The 27,179-nt window shown below is 36.3% G+C and overlaps 1 protein-coding gene and 1 pseudogene across 1 annotated transcript in view; one reads left to right on the forward strand and one right to left on the reverse strand.

Annotated features, from left to right (window-relative positions):
• The window catches only part of LOC148954117 (sterol carrier protein 2-like), a 112,458-nt gene that overhangs the window by 30,772 nt on the left and 54,507 nt on the right, over positions 1 to 27,179 (reverse strand). The window contains exon 7 of the mRNA XM_089085927.1: positions 24,650 to 24,905. Within this exon, the coding sequence (XP_088942053.1) occupies positions 24,650 to 24,905 (256 nt within the window). The remainder of the gene's footprint in view (positions 1 to 24,649; positions 24,906 to 27,179) is intronic.
• LOC148954118 (uridine phosphorylase 1 pseudogene) lies at positions 10,516 to 18,328 on the forward strand (annotated as a pseudogene).

Genomic DNA, 27,179 nt, shown 5'->3' on the forward strand with positions numbered 1-27,179 from the left:
CTATTAGTTTTTCGTATCATTCTCTTTTTCTAACTTACCCTCTAATAATAAGACTACATTTTCCTGACTAAAAAAAATCCCACAATAAAAACAATATATATTTTTTAAAATGTTAAGTTGACATTATGAAAGAAATAAGGCAATCTAACTTTTTTTCTTCTTCTTTTAATTGTTCAGGTGATGATGGTGAGGCAATGACTATGAGAAATTGAAAAAGTTTATTAACTATAAAAAAATGATTATTTTACATAAAAAATAAAAACTTTTTTTTTCTACATGTTAAAAATATAACACCACCAGCGACACTATTGAGTGAGGAATCAATTGTATTCACAGTAACAATTCTGTTACCACCAGCAGAGTTCAAGAGTGTACCAGCACCGGTTCTAGAGAAGTTGGAGTGGCATAGAAGGCTGCTTAACGATTTTTTTGGGGAAATGGCCTGCCTGGAGGACATAACTAGCGATATTGACATGCTCGAGGACCCAGAGTGGGCAGATAATTTTATGCGTGAACATTTAAGTGATGTTACAAGTAAATCTGAACCGGGTCCTCATAACCAAATTCCATCAGAGGACAGTACAGACTGGCTCAACCAATTGTTACCAAACACCTTGGAGCATGTGCTAGGGAACCTTCTGCCACATCCCCCAATGGGATTGAACAGACTGAGAATGGTACTATTAATAATTCTCTGTCACCCTCCTCCCCCATTCCACGTAATGGTATATATAATAGTAGTAGTACAACATCAGCTTATTTTTCCAGAGATATTTTTAGTAATAACTTTACAATTAGTAAATTGAGTCATGAAAAAACAGGGACAGGACATGAAAATACTGCAATGTCCCCGGAATTGCCTGATTTTTATCTGTTAGAATCTGCTCTAAGCCATTTGCAAACATACAGGGTAGATTTTAGCTCCAATGAGGAAAACGCGAGCATTATTTTAAATGACCCTGTGAAAGTTCTCCATAGCTATATCGACAAAATTCGAGCACTTATTGAGATTCAGATCCAGAATTGGGGAGGTCGAGGGGGAATTAAAGCATCGGTGAATCAAAAAGTTTATTTACAAAACGGGAAATACAGAGACGTTTTTTATTTTCTTTTTTCGACAGGCAACCAGACTTTCTACCCAGATCTAAATGATTTTCAAGACAACTTTTTCAACTGGGTGCATAAAGTAATATCAACTTTGGATACATCTAATAAGAGGGGGAGTGGGGCCAACATTTTATAAATTGAACACATTGATCTGAATCTCAGTAGATTTAAAAAAAACTTTTTTTTAAGGAGAGCGGTTAATCTAAAAATAAAATGGCAACCTGATTTGTCGGCTACCAAAGGAGTTCAGGGTTTCAGATTTGACACTGAACTGCATTGCTTTGAATATGCGTTTTTAGCAGCAGCCTATAAGATATGACATAATGAATCATCAATGAAAAATCTTGACGAACTTGCAAGTAACGGTGGTAAAAATTATTCTAAAGTAATTTTTGAGTATTTGGAGGGAAAGTATCGGGTGTCCTTTAAAGAAATAAGCATATTCGAGAAAGCAAATTAAATTCTGGGGGCGGGGGTGGTTGTTCTCCAGTATGACACTGAATTTGTAGATGGGGGAAAAAACCGAACAAAAAAGGAGTTTTGTACTCAGTGAGGATACCGATGGAGGAAAATGTTATAAATTGGGTATGTATTATTTACAAACCTCCCAAAGATGTAAGTTCCTATGGTCATTTTTTTCGTAACGGCAATAAGTCGACCCTTATGTCAAGGCAAGATGTACGGAGAACGTTTCCATTGCCCCATGTGCTTTTCCCCATTTAGATCTGAGCGAACATTTTCAGATCACATGAAGCATTGCAAAATTCATGGAAATCGAAGATTAGAAATGCCGGCAGAAGGCAAAGACACTTTACAGTTTAAAAATTTTCACAATTCTCTTCTACAATCTGATAAAGTGTCTTTAGATTGTGAAACAAGACTGGTTGAGGTATCGGACCCATCAAGGCCAAATATAGTCAAGGAACAGAAACTAGTTGCGTGTTCCTATGCGCACGCCCGTCGGGACGCCAACAATAAAATGTAATTGGAAGAGTTTTTTTGACTCTGGACGAGGAGGGCAGTATGGAACATTTATTGGTTTATTTAATAAAAACGGTAAACAAGGCAATTTCACGATTACGTCATACCAATTATCCAATGACATTGTTCGATAAAGAGTAACTGGCACTGGAAAAGAGGACAATTTGCTGGGTGTGTAGGGGGCCCCTTGCCCCAAAAGACGCGGTGCAGGGCCACAATCACCTTATTGACCCCAATTCAACGGGAAAAAGTAACTTTCGTGGGTGGGCTCACAATTCGTGTAATTTAAAAATTAAACAGCAACTTTTTCTACCGGTTTTTATACATAACTCTAACTACGATCTAAAGTATGTGCTACCTGCATTGGCACATCTTCAAAGAAATGGAACAGTGGATGATGCATGGGTGATAGACAGCTTTACGTACAAAATCATACCTAAATCATCGGAAAAATTGCTTGTTTTGGAATTTATGTGGAAATTTGTTGAAGCCGGCGTTGAGTACACGAATAAAATTCGCTTTTTAGATTCCTACAGTTTTTCCCCAAATCATTGAGCAAATTAATTCAAGTGCAGAAAAACGATGACGGCTGCAATGCTTTCCCCTTCTCAAGCAACAATTTCCAAATGATTTATATGATTTGTTAACGGTCAAGGGCATCTATCCTTATGATCATTATTGTTCCATTTCGAGAGTCGCCGAGGAGACTGTTCCTAGTATTGAATCGTTTTACGACAGTCTTCACGATCTGGGTTGCATTCCCAAGGAATACAGTTTTGCAAAAAAAGTTTGGTCAGAGGAAATGTGTAAAAATGGGTTTGACTACTGCAAGCTGTATTTGTCGAGTGACGTGTTAACCCTGTTAGACATTATGTGTAGAAATACGAATAAAATGTATGGAGACTTTAATCTTGATTTGGGGTATTATTTTTCTCCGCCTCATCTAGTCATGGACCTCATCCTGAAAATTAGTGGGGAAAAAATTGGGCTAATTACTAACATTGATCAGCATCTGTTCATCGAGAGGTCAATGAGGGGGGGTTTTGTTTTTCACGGAGACCGTATCTTGGAAACTGATCCAACGGGGGAGAAGACGGGGACAAAATCGAATGCAGTTTTCCTCGATATGAATTCTCTCTACCCCTCGGCCATGTCCCATTAGGCACTATCTTGCGGCGACTATAACTGGCTCAATGACCCTCAAGGTCCCCATTTCCCCAACTTTAACAGTGCTGAGGAGAATGGGCCTGAGGGATGGTTCTTTGAAATTGATGGAGAGAGACCAGTCTAGCTTCAAGACTCAGTAAAGGATTTTGTTTTCCCATGAATCAATAAATTTGTGACAAATAAATCTTTGAGCCCTCTCAATAGTCGTATAGTCTAGGTGGACGGATTGCATTGAACACCTTCAAAACAAAAACTTATTTATGACCTTCTGCCGAAAAAAAACATAGTTGTACATCATGTAGCTTTACAATGGATGTGTAACAATGCTTTCAACGTCACAAAGGTTCACCGAGCACTTGAGTTTAGTCAAAAACCCTATTTAAAAACATTTGTTGACACTTTTGTCAGCAAACGTTCTGAAGCACAGACGAAAGCCGAAAAAGAAATTTATAAACTCATTTTGAATTCGGCTTTCGGCTAAATGTGTGAGAGTGTTCGCAATAGGAATCGTTATGACGTTGTGACCGATCCAGAACAATGTGATCGAATTATTGCCGATCCCAACTACACCTCCTTTACAATCATTGGCCCGGACATGGTACTTTTGAATAGGAAAAAAAGACGCATTGTCTTGAATAAAAATATTGCAGCAGGCAGTGCTATCTTGAAGATCTCAAAAAAGCTCATGTTGGAATTCTACTACAATGTGGCTAGGGTATAGTGGCCGGAAAAGGGGCAAGTAGAGGTCTGCTACGGTGACACGGATTCTCTACTGCTCAAAGTAAAAACACCAAATCTAATTGATGATTTGACGCCCGGTTAAATTATCAGTTCACGGATGGACTACCCCATTTGGAGTGGTGGTATTTCCCACTACATATATAACCGTCGGGTGCCAAACCAGATTTTTTTTTTATAATAGGAACCAGGGCGGGACTTGATTTCTCGTGTTATGTTTATATGTTCGAAGGTTTACTTTATACAGACATACGAAGAGGAAATCAAAAAACGATGCAAAGAAGTAACCACACGCTATGTGGACAAAATTATCGACCCGGACATTTATAGGAATTGTATTGTTGAAAATGCAATTCCACGAGCCAAATTGTTGGCAATTCGTTCATTGAACTAGAGGAACTTTACTGTAAATTTAGAAGAAATAGCCATGAGTACCATTTCCGACAAGGTCTATGTTTTTCAAGATGGTGTTACTACCCTCCCCCTTGGAAAGTATTTGACTTCAGACCGCACCGAATGTATTGGCCACAGGGAAAGTCTCGGCTTAAATAAAGTTCTGTCAATTATTTCCTAAAAACCGTTTGGGGGGGGGCCTCGCGGCGGGGGGGGGGGGGCCTCGCGGCCCGGGGGGGGGCGGCGCCGCCAGCGCGGGGGGCGCACCGTCACCAAAGTTATCTTTTTTTTGGGCTTAGAGCAGATTTTTTTTTTCAAGTGCTCTCTCTCTAATTTAATGTTTTTTTCTCTATAAACAAAACAAGAAAGTGTTTTTTCTCTCTGTGTGTGTACCTATGTAAATGTTGTTGTATTTTTTTATTATAAATAAATTTAAAAAATTTTATTTTTTTTTCAAGTGCTCTCTCTAATTTAATGTTGTATTTTTTTTTATCTATAAATAAACAAAAAGAAAGTGTTTTTTCTCTGTGTGTACCCCATGTAAATGTTGTATTTTTATTATTAATAAATTTTAAAAAAGTGTATTTTTTTAAGTATTGTTACTTTTTTATGTGCATATAATAAAAGAAAAAAATATGATTCTTTATTCGTCTTTGTCTTTGTCTTCTTGAAGAACAGAGTAGTAGTAGTAGGGGAATTATTTAGTCATTAGACAATTAGGGTCTATAGTTAGTTGTCCAAGTGAACTGTTGAAAAGAATATGCATGAATTTAAAAGACTGCTCAGATTATGTCTGTCTGGGCCCTTAATGTCGGGAAAAACAACGCTCTTAACTAAAATAACTAAACTCTGTGGTAAAATTTTTCCGGGAAAGCCAAAAAAAATCTACTAGTGCTATATTATTGGGCAGGAGTCATACAATAAAATAAAAGCACTTGATACCGCCATGTGATCAGTGCAGATACAGTTCATACAGGGACTTGATGTTTTCAGCATTATTGAACCAAACTCTTGGCTAGTTAGCGATGAAATGAATTAACCAGTTAAGCGGTGGCTGAAGGACATGACGCCATTGTTCACTTTTCAGGTTTATCATTGCCATTTTACTGTTCCTCTTATGCTGCACAATCTCTTTTATTAGAGGAACGACGTATAAGCAATTGCATTGAACTCTACCTACTATATCACCTACAGAGTTGTTCGTGATTCTAGGTCCCTAATAACCCTCAATAAACAAATCTATCCAGGTGCCCCTAAATTTCTGCTCTCAGCATACAATCAGGCAACTAAAGAACCCCACAGTTATATTCTAATGGATCTTAATCAAAATACACCCGAGGATCTGAGTTTAGTCACATATATTTTCAACAGTGAAATTACAGTATATCTCACGGTGAACACTAAAAAGATCTATTAGTCGCTATCATGACACTGAAGAAACCACATGAAAATAGGTACTTTTTTTCAGCTCTAAGCACTTCAAAACCTACGCTTAGAAAAGCAATGCTCAAACATGGTATTTACAACGATTTCATTAATCTAATATATGACATTTGTTTAAATTTGACCGAGGGAATGTTCAACTACTAGAAGTAGTTAAGCAACAGGCAAAGCAACGTCGTTCCATTGTACGTACATTGGCCTCTAAAAAGAAAGGAAAGAATTTTAAAAGGAAACGACTTCTTCAGGCAGGCGGTAGCTTTTTCACACTTTTACTGCCAATAATTGCAGGACTTGTAGACAGTTTTCTCTAGTGAGAATGGCAAAACCCTATAAATTGACTCCAATAGAACTCGCTCTCTCACCCGTCGAACACTTTGAGGACAATCTGAGTAAAGTCCTTGACAATGAAACTATTGATCATGATAAAAAGCTGATTTTACTTCAAGATACACTTCGCAGAGTGGGCAAACACTATCGATCGAAGCCCACTGCTGCTGATGCTGCTGATCCAAAAGGAAAGTCATCTCCTCAAGAATCTCCTGCTGCTGCTGTTGGAACACAATTAAAGGAGGAGGAATAGTATTAATTATTACTTAAATCTGTAAATATTAGGACCCACTAATTTGGTGAAAAAATAACGCGACTCCTAATCTATCTCCTCGAAAATGGTCAAATTCAAACTGAAAGAAATATTGAAAGGATTATAATTCAAGGCAAGAGCTATAATCTACTTGGTTTACTGTAAGACATGGTAAAAAATCTTAAATGACTATTATCATTTGACACTCATCTATACAACTTTCTAAATACATTAAACTTCCCCAAAAGTCTTATTGGCAATAGACAAATTCTAAAAAAATTGAATGAACCTGCATCATCATCAACAACATTAAAATATGATGAACTTGAAGAAGAAGATTTTAAATCAATTTTGGAAAATACTAGCACACCACTGATGGCTAGACAAAAGCGAAGACGTATCAGGTCAACGTCCCAACCAGCAGCCAGTGTACAAAAGGGTAGCGGACGTTATACAACGTGTTTACGTTCAAAATGGATGAAATTCTGAAAGGTGTGTATGAAAATGTTGGCGAGGCGTGGAGTTTAAGTTCCCTCACAACTCTTTCCAAAGTCAAAAGAGTTCACCCTAAAAGTGTAAAAGACTATCTACAAAATGAGCCAAGTTACACTCTGCATAGAAATCATAGACGTCGTACCAATCAATATCGAAAAAATAAAGCCTTTTACCCATTGGATATAATACAAGCAGATCTCCTGACTCTAGATGAGCTTCAAAGACGTCACAATACACCGTACAAGTACATTCTACGTGCAATCAGTGTTTTTAGTCGCTATGCATATGCAATTCCATTGCGATCAAAGAGAGGTGTTGAAGTTGCTCAGGCCATTGAAAGTATTCTCGAAAAGGATTCATATAAAAAAATTCAATCGGATCGCGGTAGTGAATTTGTTAATCCTCATGTTGCTAAAGTACTAGAGAAATTTAGTAAGCGATTTTATCAGCGGAACAGTCCTAGGACAGTCGTGTTGGCCGAAAGATAGATATGTACTTTTCAAATAATACGGTCCAGATATGGCGTATTGTAAATTTCACAAGCTACTAGTAATTGTCTAGATAAATCCATGGAGAGGTTCAATCAACGGCCTTATCGCTCGTTGTCCAACTCTTAACAACTACAAGTTCCTCATACGGATCAAGTTGAAACTGAATCCTTTATTAAACATTTTTCAACTGAGTCGAAGGACAAGAAGAAGAAAAATAAATTCAATGTTGGTGATAATGTTCGAATTAATAGAACAACTAATGTTTTTGAAAAGGGGAATTACTTGTGTTCCACAGAACTTTTTAAAGTAGCAAAAATCCTAGACCCTAAACCCATAACTTATCGCCTGCGTGATACCAAAGATTGAAGAGATTCTCGGTGGCTTTTATGACTTTGAACTGCAAAAAGTTAAAAATGCTAGTGAAATCTATCAGATTGAAAAGATATTAAAGACACGTACTCGCAGGAGTAAGAAACAGTTACTTGTTCGGTGGCTAGGATACAACTCTGAATTTAATTCTCGGATCGCTGTTGAAGTTATTGACAATGCCCAATGATTTCTATGTATCTTTTATGTCCAACGTTTTCGATTCTCTCTACAATGACTTGAATACGACACGTGATTTTTGGACAAAACTCTCCCCTGCCGTCAAATTTGACGGTGCATGTGAAGTGGCTCTTGTCACTTTTATTATCAAAAATAACAATGACCTACGGAGAAAGGATCGCAAATATGAAATAAAAAATTAGACCCTATGATTGACTGCCACCAGCAGGTGATCAAAAACAAATTCAAAAAATCAATTGGATGGATTATGCATATGCTGAATTATCTTACGAGGAGCTCACCTGCATGAATGGTTTATGTCGTACTATCAATAAAAGAATTTCTGCTCGTAAAAAAGGAGATTTTCATTTCAACTATTCAAAGGAGGAGGGCAAGATCTACATTATTTCACCCATTGCCAATGAAAAGGTTATTCTCAATGATAACCTCAAGGACGTTCTTTGCTTTAAGCTCAATATAATCAATGGTAGAAGTGCTGGAAACACTAATTTCATTTTTGCTGACTACCCACCTGGCTTTTCCACGGACACTTGTATATTTCTCTACGCTTCATTTGTGGAAACATCTCGGGTTGGTAATTCAAATGTTCCCCTCCTACGAGTTCTTGAACGAAAAACCAATCAAGAACATGTTCATCACTACAATATAAAGCATCTTCAGTATATTCCCGTAAACACTTCCTATTTGGAACTCTGTCAGTTAAACACTAAGAACTGAATTAGGTAATTCTCTAGCAATTTCAAAAGGCTTAGCAGTGATTACATATCATTTCTTACCCATTGTCAACGACAGTACAATCACCTAAAAAATGAACAATAGAAGAATGTCATTTGTCTGTTCCGATATTGATTGTTATGTTGGTGCTTTGAGTCCACGTCAAATAGGCAATGGATTGGAGTACTACAAGGGGCGTACTACCATGTCTGGTTATAGTCTTGGTAGCTGGTTTGCTAGGCTATTTCGTTCTGCACTACCCTTTCCAGAAAATATCTTGTACCTGCTGCATCAAATTTTGCTGCCTCCACACAACAGTACTGGGGGTCGGGCAAGAATTTCAAGGAGAGTGTTAAGGAAAATATTAGATCTTCAGCAAGAGCCTTTGGTGAACAATTAAAATCTAGACAAAATGGTGAGGGATTGAAAAGGATGAGTTCGCGTCATTCACTCATCAGTCTCCAACCAGGAAGGAAGCAAAGTACATTAACAAGGACTTTGAGAAATAAAACAACGAGGGCCAATAAGCAGCAGAAGAAGAAAAAGAAAAAGATTGTTAGATCAAAGAAGGATTTCTGCTCTTAAGATGACTTTTCTCCCCCACAAGGAATAATATCCATCAATCAGGTCCTCATTGAATCTATTCAATGCTGAAAATGTTGATGTCAGTGTCAAGTATGGCTACTATGAACAATTTCACCCCCAACAACCCCTCTCGGATAATATAGACTTTCAAATATTTTCCAATGAAGACTATTTCATTGATTTGTCGTCAACATTTATTGATTTAAATGTTGTGGTGAAGAAAAAGTCATATAACACAACTCCAAATGCCGGCGATGGTCTTTCCTATGAAAACTGTATTTTACACAACCTATTCAAGCAAATTAATGTGTTTATTAATGGAACATTAGTGAGCACTAGCAATAATTTATCAAACTATGCTAGCTACATACAATTTATGATGATGATGCCAAAGGCGTACAAGGAGATGAGAGGGCGATCATTGGGCTATGAATATCGAGCAGATGTTGATACTGACAGTGAGTTGACTCCCTCAGTGTCCCAGGAGTATCATCTAGTTGGAAAATTAAATCATGAGATATTCAATATATCCCAATGGCTACCCCCCAATGTCAAGATTGACATAAAGTTGCAGATGGCCCCATCGAATTTCATTTTGAGTAAAACACTTTCTGCTGCACCCGATGCAAATGTTATTATCACATCGGCAATTCTCCACGTTCGAAAACAACAAGTTATGAGCTCTGTTGCATTGGCAGTGGAAAAGCTAAGAGCCAATGACAACAACATTAAACTTCTTGTCCCCCTTACAATCACCAATCAACGTCTTATTACCATCGACTATCTTATCTACACTAAGTCATCGTTTGTCTATGGGCCTATACCATCATCACTGGCAGTGGACTTCGTGAGGAGCTTCTGCTCCATCTGATCCTGTCCTGGATCCCCCCAGGACTAAGATTGTTTCGTTGTCTCTAATCTCGTGCGCAACGCGTACATTTTTTTGTTGTAAGCTTTATAGTTTGACAAAAAATCTTATTGAACTCTTTACTATTTGACTATGCAATCACTAGATGATGACTCTCAACTATTTGAAAATGGAATAACCAATTCAATGTTTTCAAAAAATCATGGGGCTATTGTTTTGGACTTTTCAGGCACGCAAGATATGACCATAGTACGAACTGGGAATGTACGTTTAGAGTGTACATTTGCCGATGCTCTGACTAAGAGTATCACGCTAATATCACTGAGTCAATTTGAAACCTATTGGGAAATCCCACCCGACGGCAGGATTATAATAGATCATGCACTATGAACACAAATCAAATAATCAATACATTGAGTATGGATCTTGACATGTTCCAGTACAAGTCCAACAGCATACCTTCGGACTTCATTGAAAAAATTTCAAGTGTTAGCAATACCCTAATCAGTGTTAATAGCAGTCCATCGACTTTCACGACCGTTCACTGGCTATGCATCTTTCAAACAGCGAAGAATATTGAATTTTTTGATCCTCTTGGCCTATCGTATAAATTCTACGCTCCATACATCACCAATTTTATTGAAAGCAGTGTGTAAATTATTATTCAAAATCAACAGAGAGTACAGGATTTAACGACTGAGACCTTTGGCTTTCATGAACTGCTCTTTTTTATGTTCCAATGTCGTGGCTACACCTACGAACAGTTTCTCAACGTCTAGATTGACTTACCTCGATTGAACGACTTTCTTGTGGATAAAATACTTACAAGTGAATTTAATATTGATTTTAGTGCCCTAAGAATAAAATGTTCTAAAGATGTATGTGAAATTGTTTATTAATAAAAAAAAAATATATATACATGATAAAACGACTTTTCTACTCTTTAGATTTCATCCACTACTAGATATTTTTCGACAACAACTAGTGCAGGTAGATTATCTGAATTCACAGTGTACTGATCCTGATGTAGTGCAATGTCAGGGTCACATTTTCTACAGTAGAGTGTGACTTCACTCTTGTCATATATCTTTGTATAGTCAATGATACTATTCGCATTCATTCTATAGAATTCACGTTTTTCAATTTGCGCATTTGAAGCAGTTTCACAAACAGTGGCCTCAAGTGTCGAATCACATTCCGTCACAGCCAAATAAAAATCAGTGGGCTTATAGTCAAAAGACCCAGCGTTTTCACAACAATGACGTAGAAACCATATTCTCTTGTTGTTCCAACAGTTGTATCGTTGACGTGGTTCCTCCTCCCAGAAAAATCTAAAACCATGAAGATACCAATCTCGTATCAATAAACTAAAATCACGGTTAGGATTCTTTCCAATCATACCGGGATATGAACTGTCCCACTGCTTGCATTTATCATAATGACAATTGGAGCAGTGGTGGCCTCTAGGATGAGAGTCACACACCTCTTCAAAACAGGAATTATAACCTTTAATTTGTACAGTATATCCTCTATGCAATTTATACGGGTTACATAATCCACAATTCTCATCATATTCCTCAATCATTGTGCAATTCTCACATGATGACCAGCTGCCCTGTGTGTACATACATAACGGACATGTATGGAGCATTTTGTCATGTGTTGACACTCTCACTACCACAATGAAACTGAGCTAGCAACAAAAAAAAATTGTCTGAGAGAAAGAGAGAGGAGTAAATCATCCTTGAACACCATCTTTCTTATGAAAAAAAGTCCTAAATTTCTAAACTAATGTTTAAAAGTATATCCACAATATCGTTTTGTCGTGTCGTGATCAATATATCTAAAAATAGTGTTAATGCATATGGACAACGTTGTAGAAGCTTCATAAAATAGTCTAATGATTGAGAATCAGTTTTCATTATATCGACAAGCATTCCCCGAGAAAATATCTTCCTTTGAATAGACAACTCTATAAAATCATAATCTAGAATCAAACGTTTGTCCATAAGAACTATATTCCTCATGTTTCGATCTTTCTCAAATATATCCATTTTTTTTTTTTTAGTTCTAACTCTCACACGACCAACTTCAGACTAATCATAATCTCTTTTTTGTACTCTAAAAAATATACACTATTCTCCTATAGAAAAAAAATAACATTGATTTAGAAACGGGTTTATTGAACATAATTACAATAATAATAATATTCACTTATGCATTTTGTTCTCATCAATATATTTCGATAGGACATCTAATGCTGACCAAAGTTTATTTATAAGAATAATATTTACTTTTCCAGCAAAACACAGCTGCTCCTCCTGCTTAAATTTGCTTAATGATATCACGTATCTAGCATACATAGTGTCCCATTCAAGACATAGTCTCCAACCAGCCGCTATTTCCACAGCCACATTAGGTACTCGTATATCATTGCTGCTGCTGCTGTCGGTTCCATCATTAATCTACAATAATGTAAATGCTCTGCTCATTTTTTTTTCTCCACTAATGTCCTTGCAAATAAACTATTCTATTTGAATTCAATTCTCTTACTAATATGAATTGTAAAAAAAAACTATTCCTTTTATTCAAATCCTAATCACCAATCAAGTTATACTCGTTCCTCTTTGAAAGAGTGTAATGTCCTGTAGAATAGGACTACCAGAAAAACTGGAAGGAACATAAAGTCGTAGAATTCAAAAGATGGTAAAAAAAAACATGTATATACCTTGAACTAGAAATTGCGTAAATCTCTTTGAAAGGGTGTAATGCCCTGTTTACCTACCAGAAAAACCGGAAGGAACATAAAGTCGTAGAATTCAATAGATCAACTCTACTTATGCTAAATCCGATGATGTGATTTTCATTAGGATATCTTGCCTTTTTGGGGATGTATCTACTGCTTTCGAAAATCAGGAAAAATTTCTCAGGCTCATTACTTCTGATGGGTAGCATTAAACTTAATGCATTTTATATATTTGGAATAAGCATAAAAAGCCAATTCTTTCTTTTATCTATTGTTACCCAAATTCTATTTTTTTAGAGTTTCGATTACTATTGGACCGAGTTACTCCTTACTTTGATAAGAGAAAGTTAGAAGGAAACACATTCACATCTTCTGAAAGAAACAAACCGCATAAAAACAAATAACACAGAAAGCTAACAGCAAAAACAACCAAAATTGGAAGAATAAAAAACCTAAAAACCCAATGTTTCGGAAAACTATCAAAAATAACAAACACATAAAATAAAAAAATAGCAGAATTAGAAACCCAAAAATCCTAATTTCGAAAGTGGGCCACTCACCAATATCGACAATTAGCAAAAGGCAATGCTACTCGCACAATACTACATCTGTGACTGAATGGGTTAAAATTTTTTCATTCGCTAGTTAAGTGAGCCCAATTTAACTGTGAAGCAATGTAAGTGAACCAACAAAACTCAGATTTTGTTTAACTTTAATTAGTGCTCCTGTTGTACAACCTCTTTTTGGTGTGTGGGGGGGGGAGGTTAAGGGCAAGTGTCCTCTTGTGATTGTGAAAGCAACAATAAGGATTGATAAACTGTCAGCTTCTCGTCTTACAAAACCAACATAGGAGTCAGTTATTTTTAAATCTTCCGTATCTCTGCTCAGAGCCAAACTTAAATTTTGATGTCTATCAAAGGCAGCACAATAGCGCTACCTAAGTAAAGAGCCATGTTGGCACAATGGACCAGGGCACTTTGTATCTAGAGTTGTCGTAGAAACTCCAAAAAGGGCTCATTCGATTCCCGATTGAAAGGCCTAGTGCCCTTTTTAATAGTCGAAAGTGATTGGAGGGCAACCAACCCCCTCCCCCGCCCGCCATTTCCCCAAACACATCCAATCAAAATTCCGAGATATGCATTTTGTTCAGAGTAATTAAAAGGTTCAGAAATTATGTCTTTGAAGATGACAACCCCCCCACAGCCCTCAGGGCAAGAGTTGTAAGGTATTTATAGAAAAGGTGGTCGCATAAACTTAAGAGGGGCTAATTAGATTGGTAATCAGAAGTTCTAGTGGTCTTTCTAAGATTCAAAGTGGTCGGAGGGCGGATACCCCCCCCCCCTCAAACCTCATATTTTCCCAAAATGCATCAAATAATTTGAGATAGCCATTTGTTGTCGTAGAAACTTCAAAAAAGGCTCAGTCGATTGGAAATTGAAAGGGCTAGTGCCCTTTTAATAGCCAAAATTGATTAGAGGGCAAAAAGCCCCCCACGCCTGTAAATTCCCAAAACACATCTAACCAAAATTTTCAGATAGCAATTTTGTTCAGCGTAGTTGAAAGGTCTGTAAATTATATCTTTATCTGACAACCCCCACCCTCAGCGCCAGGGTTTTAAGTTGCGCCCCAAGGGCATATATAGTTTTTATGGAAAGGGTGGTCGTATAAACCCCGGAATGGGCTCATTTGAGTGGAAATCAGATGTTCTAGTGCCCTTTTTAAGAGTCAAATTGATCGGGGCAGCCACCCTATCCCCACCCGCGTCGTATTTTCTACAAATGCAGCCAATAGGAATTTCGAGATAACCATTTGTTCGAAAATAGTCCAAAGATCAAATAATAAGGCCATCGGGGTCGACAGAATCCCCCAGAGTCTGGGGGTAAGGGTTGTAAGGTATGCCTTAGGGGCATATAAGGTTTTTATAGAAGGGGTGGTCCTGTGAACTTTAGAAGAGGCTCATTTGATTGTAAATTTTACAGCTCTAGAGCCCTTTTCAGAATCAAACATGATGAAGAGCAACTAGCCCCCCCACCTACCTGACATCCTTTTTTCCCGAAACGCATTCAATTGAAGTTGTGAGATATTGATTTTGTTACCAATAGTCCAAAAATGATATAACAATGTCTTTAAGGTGAACACAATCCCCCAGAGCGCACGGGCAAGGGTTGTAAGTTATTTCCCGGGGCATTTAAGGTTTCTGTGAAACGGTTAGTCGTATAAACTTTGGATCGGACGGAGCTCATTTGATTGAAAGTCGGAATATTTCGAGTCCTTTTTAAGAGTCAAAAATGAATGGAGGGCAATCAGCCCCTCCCCCAAGCCTATCATTCCCCAAAACATATCAAATCGAAATTTTAAGAGAGTTATTTTGTTCAGCATTAATGAAAGGTCCAGTAATTATGTCTTTCCGGATGTCAACCTCCCTACAGTCCTCAGGACAAAGGCTTAAAGTTCGGCAATTTCTTCATATTAAGGGGAAATTTGAACCAAATCAAAAGACGCTATATCTCAAGAACTGATTGAGGGGGGCTGCCCTTTCATCAATCCTTGTTCTTTACTCTAGTCTTAAATTAAAAAATAAATATATATCTCACTCAATTTCAACGGCCCTTGTGTTTAAGCAGTCTTTCTTGAAGAATTGTGACAAAAAGCCAGGCTTTAGGAGTAAAGAGCGAGGGTTGAGGAAGGAGCAGACCCTCTTATACATGGAACAATTTCTGCTTGTGTTAAGTTTTAATGTTGCTCCTTACTTTTAGTTCATTGTTTAAATTAATTTCTAATTGTTTTTCAAATCATGCCAGAAAATCCCCTTCCCTTCCGTTTAAAATTTCCCATGGACAATTCCCCCGTAGGCTTTCCTCTACACGAAAAATTCTCCCCGTCAACCCCCCCCCCTGCACTGCAGAGAATAATCCACCAAAAATTTTTCTTTATTCCCCAATAACAGATACTATATGTGAACAATGGGCAAATTGCGTAACTTGCAGCCTTTTCCCCAGGGATTATGGGCGCCATGTCAACCCCAAAGGCATAGTTATTGAGCCTTTCAACTATGCTGAATCAAATGACTATGTTAAATTTTTCATCGGATGAGTTCGAGGAAAAAAAGGGACGTGGGAGAGGAGCAATTTGCCATTACATTTTTTCGGTCACTTAAAAAAGGCACTAAAACTTTCAATTTTCGCTCAAATGAGCCCCCCTCCCGATGTTTTAGGATCACACATTCGATACAATCAGCCCTGGGGAAAACAAAACAAAAAAAAAACAACAACAAACAAACACTCATCCATGATCCTTTTTTCGGGCAAAAGTACAAATTTCCCCATTTTTGTATATAAAAGCTTGAAACCTCTACAATAGTCTCTGATATGCTGAATCTGATGGTGTTATTCTCATTAAGATCGCTTGAATTTATGGGAGTGTTCCCCCCTTTTCAAAAATCCGGCAAATTTTCGGGACTCGGGAGAATCTTTCCGTGGAGGATGTTTCTTTGGGGTAAAGGACATTTCTATGAAGGGGGCGCCGGATTTCCCAGTATTATTTAAAAACGATCAGAAATTAAATAAAAAAAACAAGTTTTTTCAACTGAAAGTAAGAAGCAACATTAGAACTTAAAACGAACAGAAATTATTACGTATATTAGGGGGTTCTCCTCCAAGTCAATACCTCGCGCTTAAATCTACAGTTTTTCTTTGTGCTTTCAAAAGAGCTATCTATCCTAATTAAACGGCCTTTGTGATTCAGGGATTTGTGAATTAAAAACATTTTTCACTTTTAAAGCAAAGAGCGTGGTATTGACTAGGGCGAGAACCCTCACATATACGTAATAACACATACGTAAAAAAAAAAACAAAAAAAAACAAGCGATAGTGCTGAGTAGTAATCGAAACTTTTAAAAACGGAATTTTGATGTCAATTAATGTATCAAAAAATGGGCTTATAATGCTGATTCTAAATATATAAATTTTATTAAGTTTAGTATTACTCATCAAAGGCTACGAGCCTCAGAAAATTTACCTGATTTTTTAAAGAGGGGGAAAAAATCCCCTACAAGTGAAAGAATTTTAATGAAAATCACACCGTCAGATTCAGCGTATAAGAAAACCCAACTACATAGGTTTCAAGCTCATATCTGCAAAAATCTGCAGCTTTGTATTTTTTGCCAGAAGAAAAATATTCGAACATAGAAGTTCGTTACGTAAGTTAATTTGTAAATCACGTCAGAACCAAATTTAGAGACAGGCATTTAGCAAAAGAAAAGTAAAATTTTTATGCAAATTTTGTTTGCTTATTCAATGACGGTCAGCCAAAATAAAAGCTGCAGTAACTAAAAAACGATCAGAAATTAAATAAAAAAAACAAGTTTTTTCAACAGAAAGTAAGAAGCGACATTAAAACTTAAAACGAACAGAAATTATTCCGTATATGAAAGGGGCTGTCCTCTCCTCAACGCCTCGCTCTTTAAGCTAAAGTTTGACTCTGTCTCACAACTTTATTTTTTAAAACAATAAAAAACTTTAGTGTAAAGAGCGAGGCGTTGAGGAGGGGACAGCCCCTTTCATATACGTAATAATTTTTGTTCGTTTTAAGTTTTAATGGCGCTCCTTACTTTCAGTTTAAAAAACTTGTTTTTTTTATTTAATCGGCATAAAATGGCAACTCTTTTGATGTATCAATCGTTATCAAAATTCTGTTTTTTAGACTTTAAGCTACTATTGGACCGAGTAGCTCCTTGCTTATAGTTCAAATCAAACTAGCGTGGTCGAATAAAATTTGACTAGGCTTGTTTCTGCCTACACCGACAGAAGCTGATATTTCTAGATGTGCTTTCAGTGAGCCATGGAATGGGTGTCCCATCTATTGGTATTTTGCTTCATGAGATGATTAAGCTCATGTACCATGCACAAGTAAAGGATCCAGTTTTCTTCAGGATAGGAACCCGTGGAGGAATTGGCATTGATGGTGGAAACATTGTGAAAACTAGTGAAGCTTTGAATGGCTATGGTGAGCCTAATTCTGACCTTCCTGTGCTTGGCAAGAAAATGAGTCGCCCAGCAAAACTTGACTCCAACTTAGTCGCGGACTTAAAGAATCTTACAAGACCTGAAGATCCATGGGACACAACCATAGGGAAGACCATGTGCGCTGATGACTTTTACGAAGGCCAAGGAAGACTGGATGGGGCTTTCTGTGAATATTGTGAGACTGATATAATTGCATATTTGACTAAACTTCCTCAAAATGGTGTTCGAAATATTGAAATGGAGGCAGTTATTTTTGGAGCACTAACTCACCAAGCTGGTATTCGAGCGGCCATCGTTTGTGTAACCTTGCTTAACAGATTAAATGGTGACGAAATAAATTCTACAAAAGAAGAACGAGAAGAATGGCAAACCAGACCTCAAAAATTAGTATCTAGATATATTAAAAATCATCTTAATTCATCCTTCTAGATAAGGTAAACTATTATTGTCCATAACCACGAATGTTGGATTCTGAGAGGGAATAAAATGTTTGATTGTTTTGCCTTTTAGTGGGCAAAAGTCCTTGGTGTACTTTTAAGACTATTGAGATATTTTAACCCATTCTTAGATTATAATACAAATTATTTACCTGGGTGGGAAACCAGAAGCTTCGTGTTGCCTTAAGAAACCCACCCTTTCCAATATATTTATCCAAAAGAAAGGAAACTTTAAACTGCATCGAAGTATCATTTTTTTGTTTCGATCTGATACAATTTATAGGGTTTCCGGACTAATTTTTGGTTACTCTGGGCCGTGTTGGTCTTTATTCTTTTGTAAACAAAAGTAATTTTATTAAACTTTTTTTTATTTATCTTGTCAAAAGATAAATGTGTTGCATCATCATGCATATGATGATTTTTGTTTGTTAATGTCGTGTTCATTCTTTCCATTACAATTGTGAAAACTTTAGCGTAAAGAGTGGGGGTTGAGGAAGGAACAGTTTCCTTCATCACGGAATGATTTCTGTTTGTTTCATGTTGTAATGTTGCTCCATATTTTCGGTTGAAAGAAAAGCTTGTTATCCTTTATCTATGTTTTGACTCTTTTTACAAATGATCAAAAATGTGCAAAACGAACGTGGAAAAATAACTTCTAAAAATTAAGAATTTTCACTCCTGACAATTTTTTTTAACCGTCTGTCTTGGATTTATAGTGCCAAAATTTATTTTCCTGATATGTTTGGTAAAAGAGTAAAATATGTTTTCATAGTCTATGAAAATTAAAGTTTCACTTGATGCAGTGTAGCGCAGACAAATATGGCACCATGCCCCAGAGAACCATCTTTTCAAACGATGCTATTATTATATTATTTTGTCAGAAGATAAGGGTGTTGCATAGTCATGCACATGAGGATTCATTTTAATATTTCAGTCACTATAGGCTGGAGTTCGTTCTTGGGTATAAATTGCGTTATTCAATGGCTCTTTAACAAAAACTTCAAATGACTAGCTTTTATCGTCTTATTACGACAATAAGAATTATTAGCCACTTCGAAAACCTACTCTGATCGAGAGGGTTACTGACAACTTACCAACTCTCATCAAACTACCCTCATCTCGTCAACTATCATGAAAGAACACTGAGCCGTATGACCCCTAGACTTTTCCGGAGCCTGACTCATCATCGTCATCATCATTTTCATTGCTGCTGTCGTCATTTCTGTCATTGGGAATTATTATTGTCGTCCCTTTGCTGAAAACTGAAATCCTTACTGTATTAAAAACAGGAAAAAACCTATGATTATGACATCATTAATCAATCTTTAACATGAATCTTTAATATGCAGTTTTTCGTAAGAAATTTGATTCTACTTTAAAAATAATTTGTTTTAATTACAAAAGGTTTTTAAACCCATTAATTTCCTTTAAAATGATCCATTAGGCAACTCTTTACGATGATCCAGTGCCAAGCTATCTGTGGAAGAAAAAAAGATGCAGTTTAGGCAGAATTCTGTAGTAGCTGCCACTTTTCTTGATTTTCAAGCCAATATTTTCCCCTTGCTGTTCAAGCCAAGGGACAGAAAGTTTACTATACACGGGGTTTCGGACAAGGCGGTTCTAATAATGTACTTTTTATTTTGATCTGAGCTTTTTTTAGGAGTTACGAGTTTTTATATTTCTTAACATTGGACGAGATCGTCTCTTACTAGGTTGCTAGCTACCGCTGCAACCCGGAGAGAAAATGGAAGGTAGTTTTAGGCACTTTCTTCACTCACTGTATAAAAACCAACAAACAGAAAAATCTCAATGAAAAAAAAAAAAACAACACACGAGACTGCGGCCAGTGGAGAGAAAAAAAAGACAAATGCAAAACAACGCGGATATTTCGCCTGTATCACAAACAAGGCGTCTTCAGCACGAAAGACAGAAGAAGAACAAGATAAAAAAAAAACAAGTTAAAACAAAAAAAAAACAATAAAACCGCCACCAAACTAAAAAATATACAATTAGCGCAAACTTATCCACGTAGGGAAAAGATGCTAATATGGAGTTACTTCAGTGAGAACACCAGAGCAACTGCGGAAAAATATAAAAATGAAAAGTACTTTAACTGTTCGGTTACGAAATAATCCTTTTGTTGGCTATTATTGAAAAAGTTCATTTTGGTCTAGCAGGTAAAACAGTCCCCTGGTGATTATTTATAATCTTAATTCCCTTATTGACTGTTGATTCTCTCCTTAGAAGATTATCATAAATTGGGTCAATACTTAAACTACACGTATTGACCTACACGTCCCTATTTATTGAAAGGTTAGCAAACATATGTTTTTTAATTTCAATGGCTTCTCTCGCCCACTGTGTATACTCTTTATCATTTGAAATAGCTAAGGCCTCATCATATTTTACAAAGTGATCAGGTTGAAACCAACTATGTTCTGCTAAAGCTGAAACAAAAGTTTCTGGAGGCTTGCTTAATTGTAGGGATTTTTCTATTGAATTTTGGACTTCAATAAACCTTTCAACAAATTGTTGGTGAGTCCTACCAATATAGAACTTCCCACAAGAACACGGAATTTTATACAGCCCACTTACTAAATTTCCCCGGGTTAAATCCTTACCAGTACTAAAGAAACTACCCATTGGCCTCGACGATTGGAAACATGTATCAATACGAAATTTACACAAAATCCGTGAAACTTTCTCACCCAAACCAGGTACATATGGCAATGAAATGAAACTTTTTGAATCATCTAAATCTAAAGACTGAGAAACCCCAATAACCCTACTATCATGATCAATAAGTCTATTTTAATTTGTCAATGAACTTAATTGGGTAATTATTACAAAACAAAATATCCCTCAAGTATAACAATTCCGAATCTAGATATTCCTGGAAACAATTTTTAAAGGCTCTATCGACTAGTGAAATTAAAACCCCCCGTTTCACCGATATAGGGTGACAAGAATGAAAATTCAAATACCTATCATTGTGCGTTGGATTTCTGCAAATCGAGAAAAGTAAATGGAGATCCCTTTTAACTAATAAATATCCAGAAAAGGTAATTTATTATTTTCCTCAAACTCAACTGTAAATTTAATATTAAAATACAGTTGTTTGCGCCAATTGTATATTTTTTTTTGTTTGGTGGTGGTTTAATTGCTTTTTTAGTTTTAACTTGTTTTTTTTTTATATTGTTCTTCTTCTGTCTTTCGTGCTGAAGACGTCTGGTTTGTGATACAGGCGAAATATCCGCGTTGTTTTGCATTTATCTCTCTTTTTTTTCTCTCCACTGGCCGCAGTCTCGTTTGTTGTTTCTTTTTTCATTGAGATTTTTCTCTTTGTTGGTTTTTGTCATGGCTGGCCAGTTCGGCTTAAGATCTTTCACTCACCGTATAGCAAACATGGGCTGTTAGAAAATAGTGATTCGATCCCACTTCACCAGAGTTAGAATGAGGCGGTTTTAGAGGGCGGAGGGGTAGAGGGAGCGCTTACCCCGGCGCAGAAATTTTAGGGGCGCAAAATTTCAAATAAAGAATCTAACGCTTATAACCATTTCATAATTTTTAAAGTTCTATTTTTATTAAGACAAAGTAGAGGACGCAATTAGTAAATAAAAATAATTACTAAAGTATTAATTAGTTGATAAAATAAAATAAATTAAACAATAGAAAATAGTTGAATAATGATAATCCAATAGTAATAATTAAATTAAAATATTTAATAATAGTCAAATAATTTAAATTACAAATCAAAAATAATCAAAATATAAATTATTAATTAATTAATCAATTGAAAAATTTTGTGAATAAACACAAATTTGGCTAAAATTTGATCTGAAAATTTTTTGGGAGAGAGGGAGGAGCCTAGACTAATCAAGAACTTGCCCCAGGCGCAAGAGAGGCCTAGTTAGGATGCTGCCACTGGTTAGGATACTCGAAGTCACAATAATATAAGTGGTTAACTATGGCTTCAAAACGTGCGCACTTTTAAGAGTTAAGGAAAGATACGCTAGACCTTTTTCAGGAGAACAGAAGATAAGTCTTCGAACTAAAATTAGGATACTGGAATCCACTTTAATACAATAGTTAACTTATGGCTTCAAAACGTGCGCGCTCCTAGCTGAAAAGGATATGCTTGATATTTTCCAGAGGAATGGAAGATAGTTCTAGGCACTCGTTTCACTGGCCGTATTTCCAACATGAGCTGTCAGAAAACTATGATTCGATCCCATTTTCTTAGGGATACAATGAAAATTAAATTAAGATAGCATGTTTTAAAATGAAGGACTTTGGGTTACAAAATTTTTGACCATCTATCCCAACTATATCCCTACTGTTGCTTCATATCATTGCGATCTATCAGGGAGACCAGCTAATTTGTCCAACTATTATTTGATTTGCTATTGCATGGTGAACATTGTTAAGATGCGAGTTTTTATCGAATGTGTTTTTGTTTTATTTTTATTTCTTTTGTTTATACGTTTTGTTTAACACACTTCAGTTTTTTTCCGGTGATAAAGGCTTCCGAGCGTGATGCCGAAATTTTCGGAGCTTTATTATTAGTGAAGAAAGACATTTTCTGTTTTTCCACTGACTTGTTTGAAATATTATACCAATTTTTTTCTATATTTTCATTTCGTTTTATTTGTAAATGGAAAGGCGGTGTGGTCTAAGAGATTATTTATCTAAGATATTGAAATTTTAGAGGAGGGCGTTTAAGAAGGGCCAAGCGAAAAGCTGGATTCCCTGGAATGGGGTGCAAAGAAGTAATAAGAAATGATTTAAAAGCTATTGGAATTTAAGAGGAAGTAGTGGAGCTTTCAATAGACTGGGATGGAGCGGTAGCCTGCGCAGCTGTGTTGGTATTTTGCAGCTTTTTCCTCCACTGAGTTGTTGGTAATAATAGAGGTAGGTAGATAATGCTCTTTAAAGAACCAGCTGGCAATGCACATTACAATTCTAAAACGATTTCATTAACGTAGTATTACTTCCATCAAAAAAGATATTCAATGGTGTAAAGTGATTCTTGTCAAAAACAACAACATGTGATAGGAAAAATGTGGCTAAAAAATTATATAAACAGTAAACGACTGAAACGAAATCACTTAGAGAAAGAACCAAACCTCCTTCTTTTTCCTCGTAGCTTCTTCTTTTATTCTGTTTTCTTCTACTTTTAATAGGTAGAAGAACAGGAAGGACTTTTTCTGAATGCACTAATCTCCTTCTGCTTCTAACAAGCTTTTTTTTATTCATTTCCATTTTGTCTCCTTCCAAATCATCTTTAAAACTTAAACAGGTCGCTAATATACTCTGATAGTTTTAAAGCTAATAAATGTAGATTCATCAATGCAATAAATGAATGCGAGTCAATTTAAATAATAATTCAAATCTCTAGTTTGAATGCCGAATACTTCTAGAAAGCAGTTTCTAAAAAACCTGACATAAATAAAATTTCGTTCAACAAAATTAATTTCCTTTCATTTCCTTACTGCAGTTTCATTTTCCCATTTTCATTAATTTCCTTGAACATCATTTCAAGGAGGCCAACCTTGGAACTTTAAACTTACTCCCTCAATTTCAGCGAATGACATAATTTATTCTTTAAAAACATGCTAAAATTGCTAACCTAAGAATGAAGGAAATATGATTTCTTTAGCAACTACAAGGGAAAGAATATACAATCTGGCTACCTCTAAGAAGGTAAGAATTAACTTTGATAAATGAGAATGGAAAATTAAAGCAATATCAGGGCTGTAGCTGGGTAGTAGAGGAGGGGGAATAAGGCAAAATGATGACTTTTAAAGAACCAGGACAGTATTATATCTGTGTGCCACAAAACAAAAATCAACACATTTATTTCTGACCACTAGGATCAGTAGATTAGAATAGGAGGAAGGGGGATACAAACATCAATCCCACAGGTTGTTATACCCATGGCCTAGAAGGGACCTATGTATTTTTGAGCTTCACAGTTAAAACGAAATGACAATATTGAAAAATATATGAATTTTTACTAAGACATCAAAAAGAAAGTTCAAAAATTATAGAAATCCGATTATTTCTGCTTCACATCGGGAAGCCATTGTCAACAGGAAAAGAAAAAAAAAGAAAACAATACAGAAAACCAGTTTAAGTAAACATATAAAAAAGATGAGATCGCTCCTTACTTACAGTTCGTTACCACGAATTGTTTGAGGCGCGGACAATGTAGTCCATGAAATTACTTATATTTGAAATCCCTTACGTTCTCTTTACTAGAAACAAATTAAGAGGGGAATTATTTTTCTAAAAAGTATGAAGTAAAACTTACCTGTGGCACCCAAAGGGTGTCCTTTAGAAATCAGGCCACCACTGGGATTAATAACATACTTCCCACCGTATGTATTATTGCCCGAGTCAATAAGCTCTCCGGCTTTTCCCACGGGACACAACCCAAGGGCTTCATAAGTGATTAGTTCATTGGCAGAAAAACAATCGTGAAGTTCAACGACTTCTACATCACTGGGCTTATACCCTGTTTCGGCAAAAAGTCGATCGGCCGCAAGTTTCGTCATGTCATACCCAACCTGGAAAAACGAATGAGGCATTTCAACAAAAGCAAGATATTTGAGGTAAATGTTTTGAGGACAAAGAGCAGTATGTAAGGCGGAAGATAGTGGGTGCGAGGAGCTGTTGATGCTGTGGGTAGTAACTTCTGAGGGTTCAATTAATATTTATTCGACGCGTGGTAAGAGGTTTTCGTAACCGAATTTAAAGACCAATTTAGGAGTCAGAGAAATATTTCAGAGGGGTTATATGTCAAACCAATTATGGTAAGATTGTCAGAAACCGTGGCCGTTGAACTGGGTATGGACTCACGAAACTACAGTCGACGTTTTGTGATCATGCTATATTTTTTTGTGTCTGGACTTTACTCTTGTTCCTAGGACTATAATGTAATGATTCTAGGACTGATTCCAGGACTGTTTTAGAATTTTAGTTTTAATGATCGTGTCTTTTTTTCTTATGTTTTGATTAGGACGGCCATTGGGTATAGAGCCAAAATATTCATTTAAGAATAGAATATTTCACTGTCTTAGACTAATTCCTCCTTGTTTGTATAATGGAAAGACAGAGTGGATGTTGTTTATTTTATATAGTTGTTGTTTTTGTTGCAGTCTTTGTTAATCATTGTTTAATTTGCCATTTTTGCAGTATGTTTTTCTTTTACTTCCTCTTAATCTTACTCCATTATCTTCAATTTTGTGATTTTGTTATGAATTTATAAGAGAATATTTTGTTTTTGTAGGTCAAAAGTAAGGTTTTCATAAGATTTAGCCTGGAGACTAAGCCCCAGTCTCACAAAGCTTCAATAATAGATGAAAGCTAAGTCTATTATTGTTATGACTTTACTAAAAAAAACCTTATTTGTGACGTTACCATATATACACTAATTTGAGATACTAGAACTAACCATTTCATGTTGTCCCCTAATTTTTCAAATTCCAATACGTTATTTTTTGGGTCTGTTTAATTACCATATTTTTGTATTATAATGATATAATCTGGATGCTCTGTTTGACATTGATGCTGATATGTCCTTTAATATATTAATTGATATTGCTAAACATATTTTTTATCCATTTATTTATTTATCATTAGTTATTACACACATCTATTTATTACACAAGATAAAGCCAGACAAAGACAATAATGACGAGAAAAAAAATGAAAAAAGAAAAATAACGAAAAGATATATTTTCTTTAACTACTAATACTACTATTAACAACCCACTGCAGCACCAGAACATCTAAGACCGACACAGGTGCACACGCTACTCCTCCATCCCCATCTGCTCAAGGATCCCTCTTTACACCCTCCCAGGAAGTTCCAATGTCCTTTAAATCCTTTCTTATGACTTATTCCCATTCTATTCAGCGGCAACCTACTTATTGTTTAGCCCTAGATGGTTGGCCCAAAGTCATTTTTGCATGCGGATCAATAGTTTTTACATACGAGGCCCCTTTTTTAATTAAGATCCCTTTGAACATAAGTACACAACCAAAGATTAATTCCAAAAAGTAAATCTATTTTCAGAAAGTGCATACCTTACTCTATTTTTCAACGTAGTTACCAAGTTTTTGAAACACTTATCATACCTCTCAACTAATTTTAAAGTAAAGTCTTTATACTTTACTGTTTACACAAAGTCTTTATACTGTATACACTGCTGTTTTTACGCCAAGGTTATCTTTTTAACGGTTGCCACTGAGGTGGCAAACGGTTGAACTGGAGACGAAATATGGGTTTCGCATAGCCTATACACCCAAATCGAGGTAACAGAAGATGGAATGGAAACAAACACACTCCCCTGAAAACTTGAAAGCCAAACATGCTCTCCCCCAGCGCAAAATCATGGTGTCGATGTTTGGGAATAGGCATGGTGTTTTTTTGGTCGACTTTATGCAACGGAGGAACTGCTGTCAATCCAGAAGCATGTTGCCTAACCCTCAGAAAGCTCCGCAGAAAAAAAGAACTTGGCACGCTGACAAAGGAAATTGTCCTTCTTCATGACGATGCAAGACCCCACACTGCTGTTCAGACCCGTAATTTGTTGGACAGTTTTGGCAGGGAAGTTTTCGATCACCCACAACCCACAATGCAGTCCTGATCTTGCGCCCAGTGATTACCATCCCTTTCTCCACCTCAATCAACACCTCAGTGGCAAACGTTAGAATGATAATGCCGACGTAAAAACGGAAGTGATTTCCTGGTTAGCGAAACAGGCGGCAAGTTTTTATACAGAGGTTACTTTAAAATTAATTGAGAGGTATGATGAGTGTTTCAACAACTTGGCAAC

Source organism: Artemia sp. Qi Xiang Cuo, chromosome 3 (assembly GCF_049724085.1).
Source record: "Artemia sp. Qi Xiang Cuo chromosome 3, ASM4972408v1, whole genome shotgun sequence".
NCBI classification, from domain to species: domain Eukaryota; kingdom Metazoa; phylum Arthropoda; class Branchiopoda; order Anostraca; family Artemiidae; genus Artemia; species Artemia sp. Qi Xiang Cuo.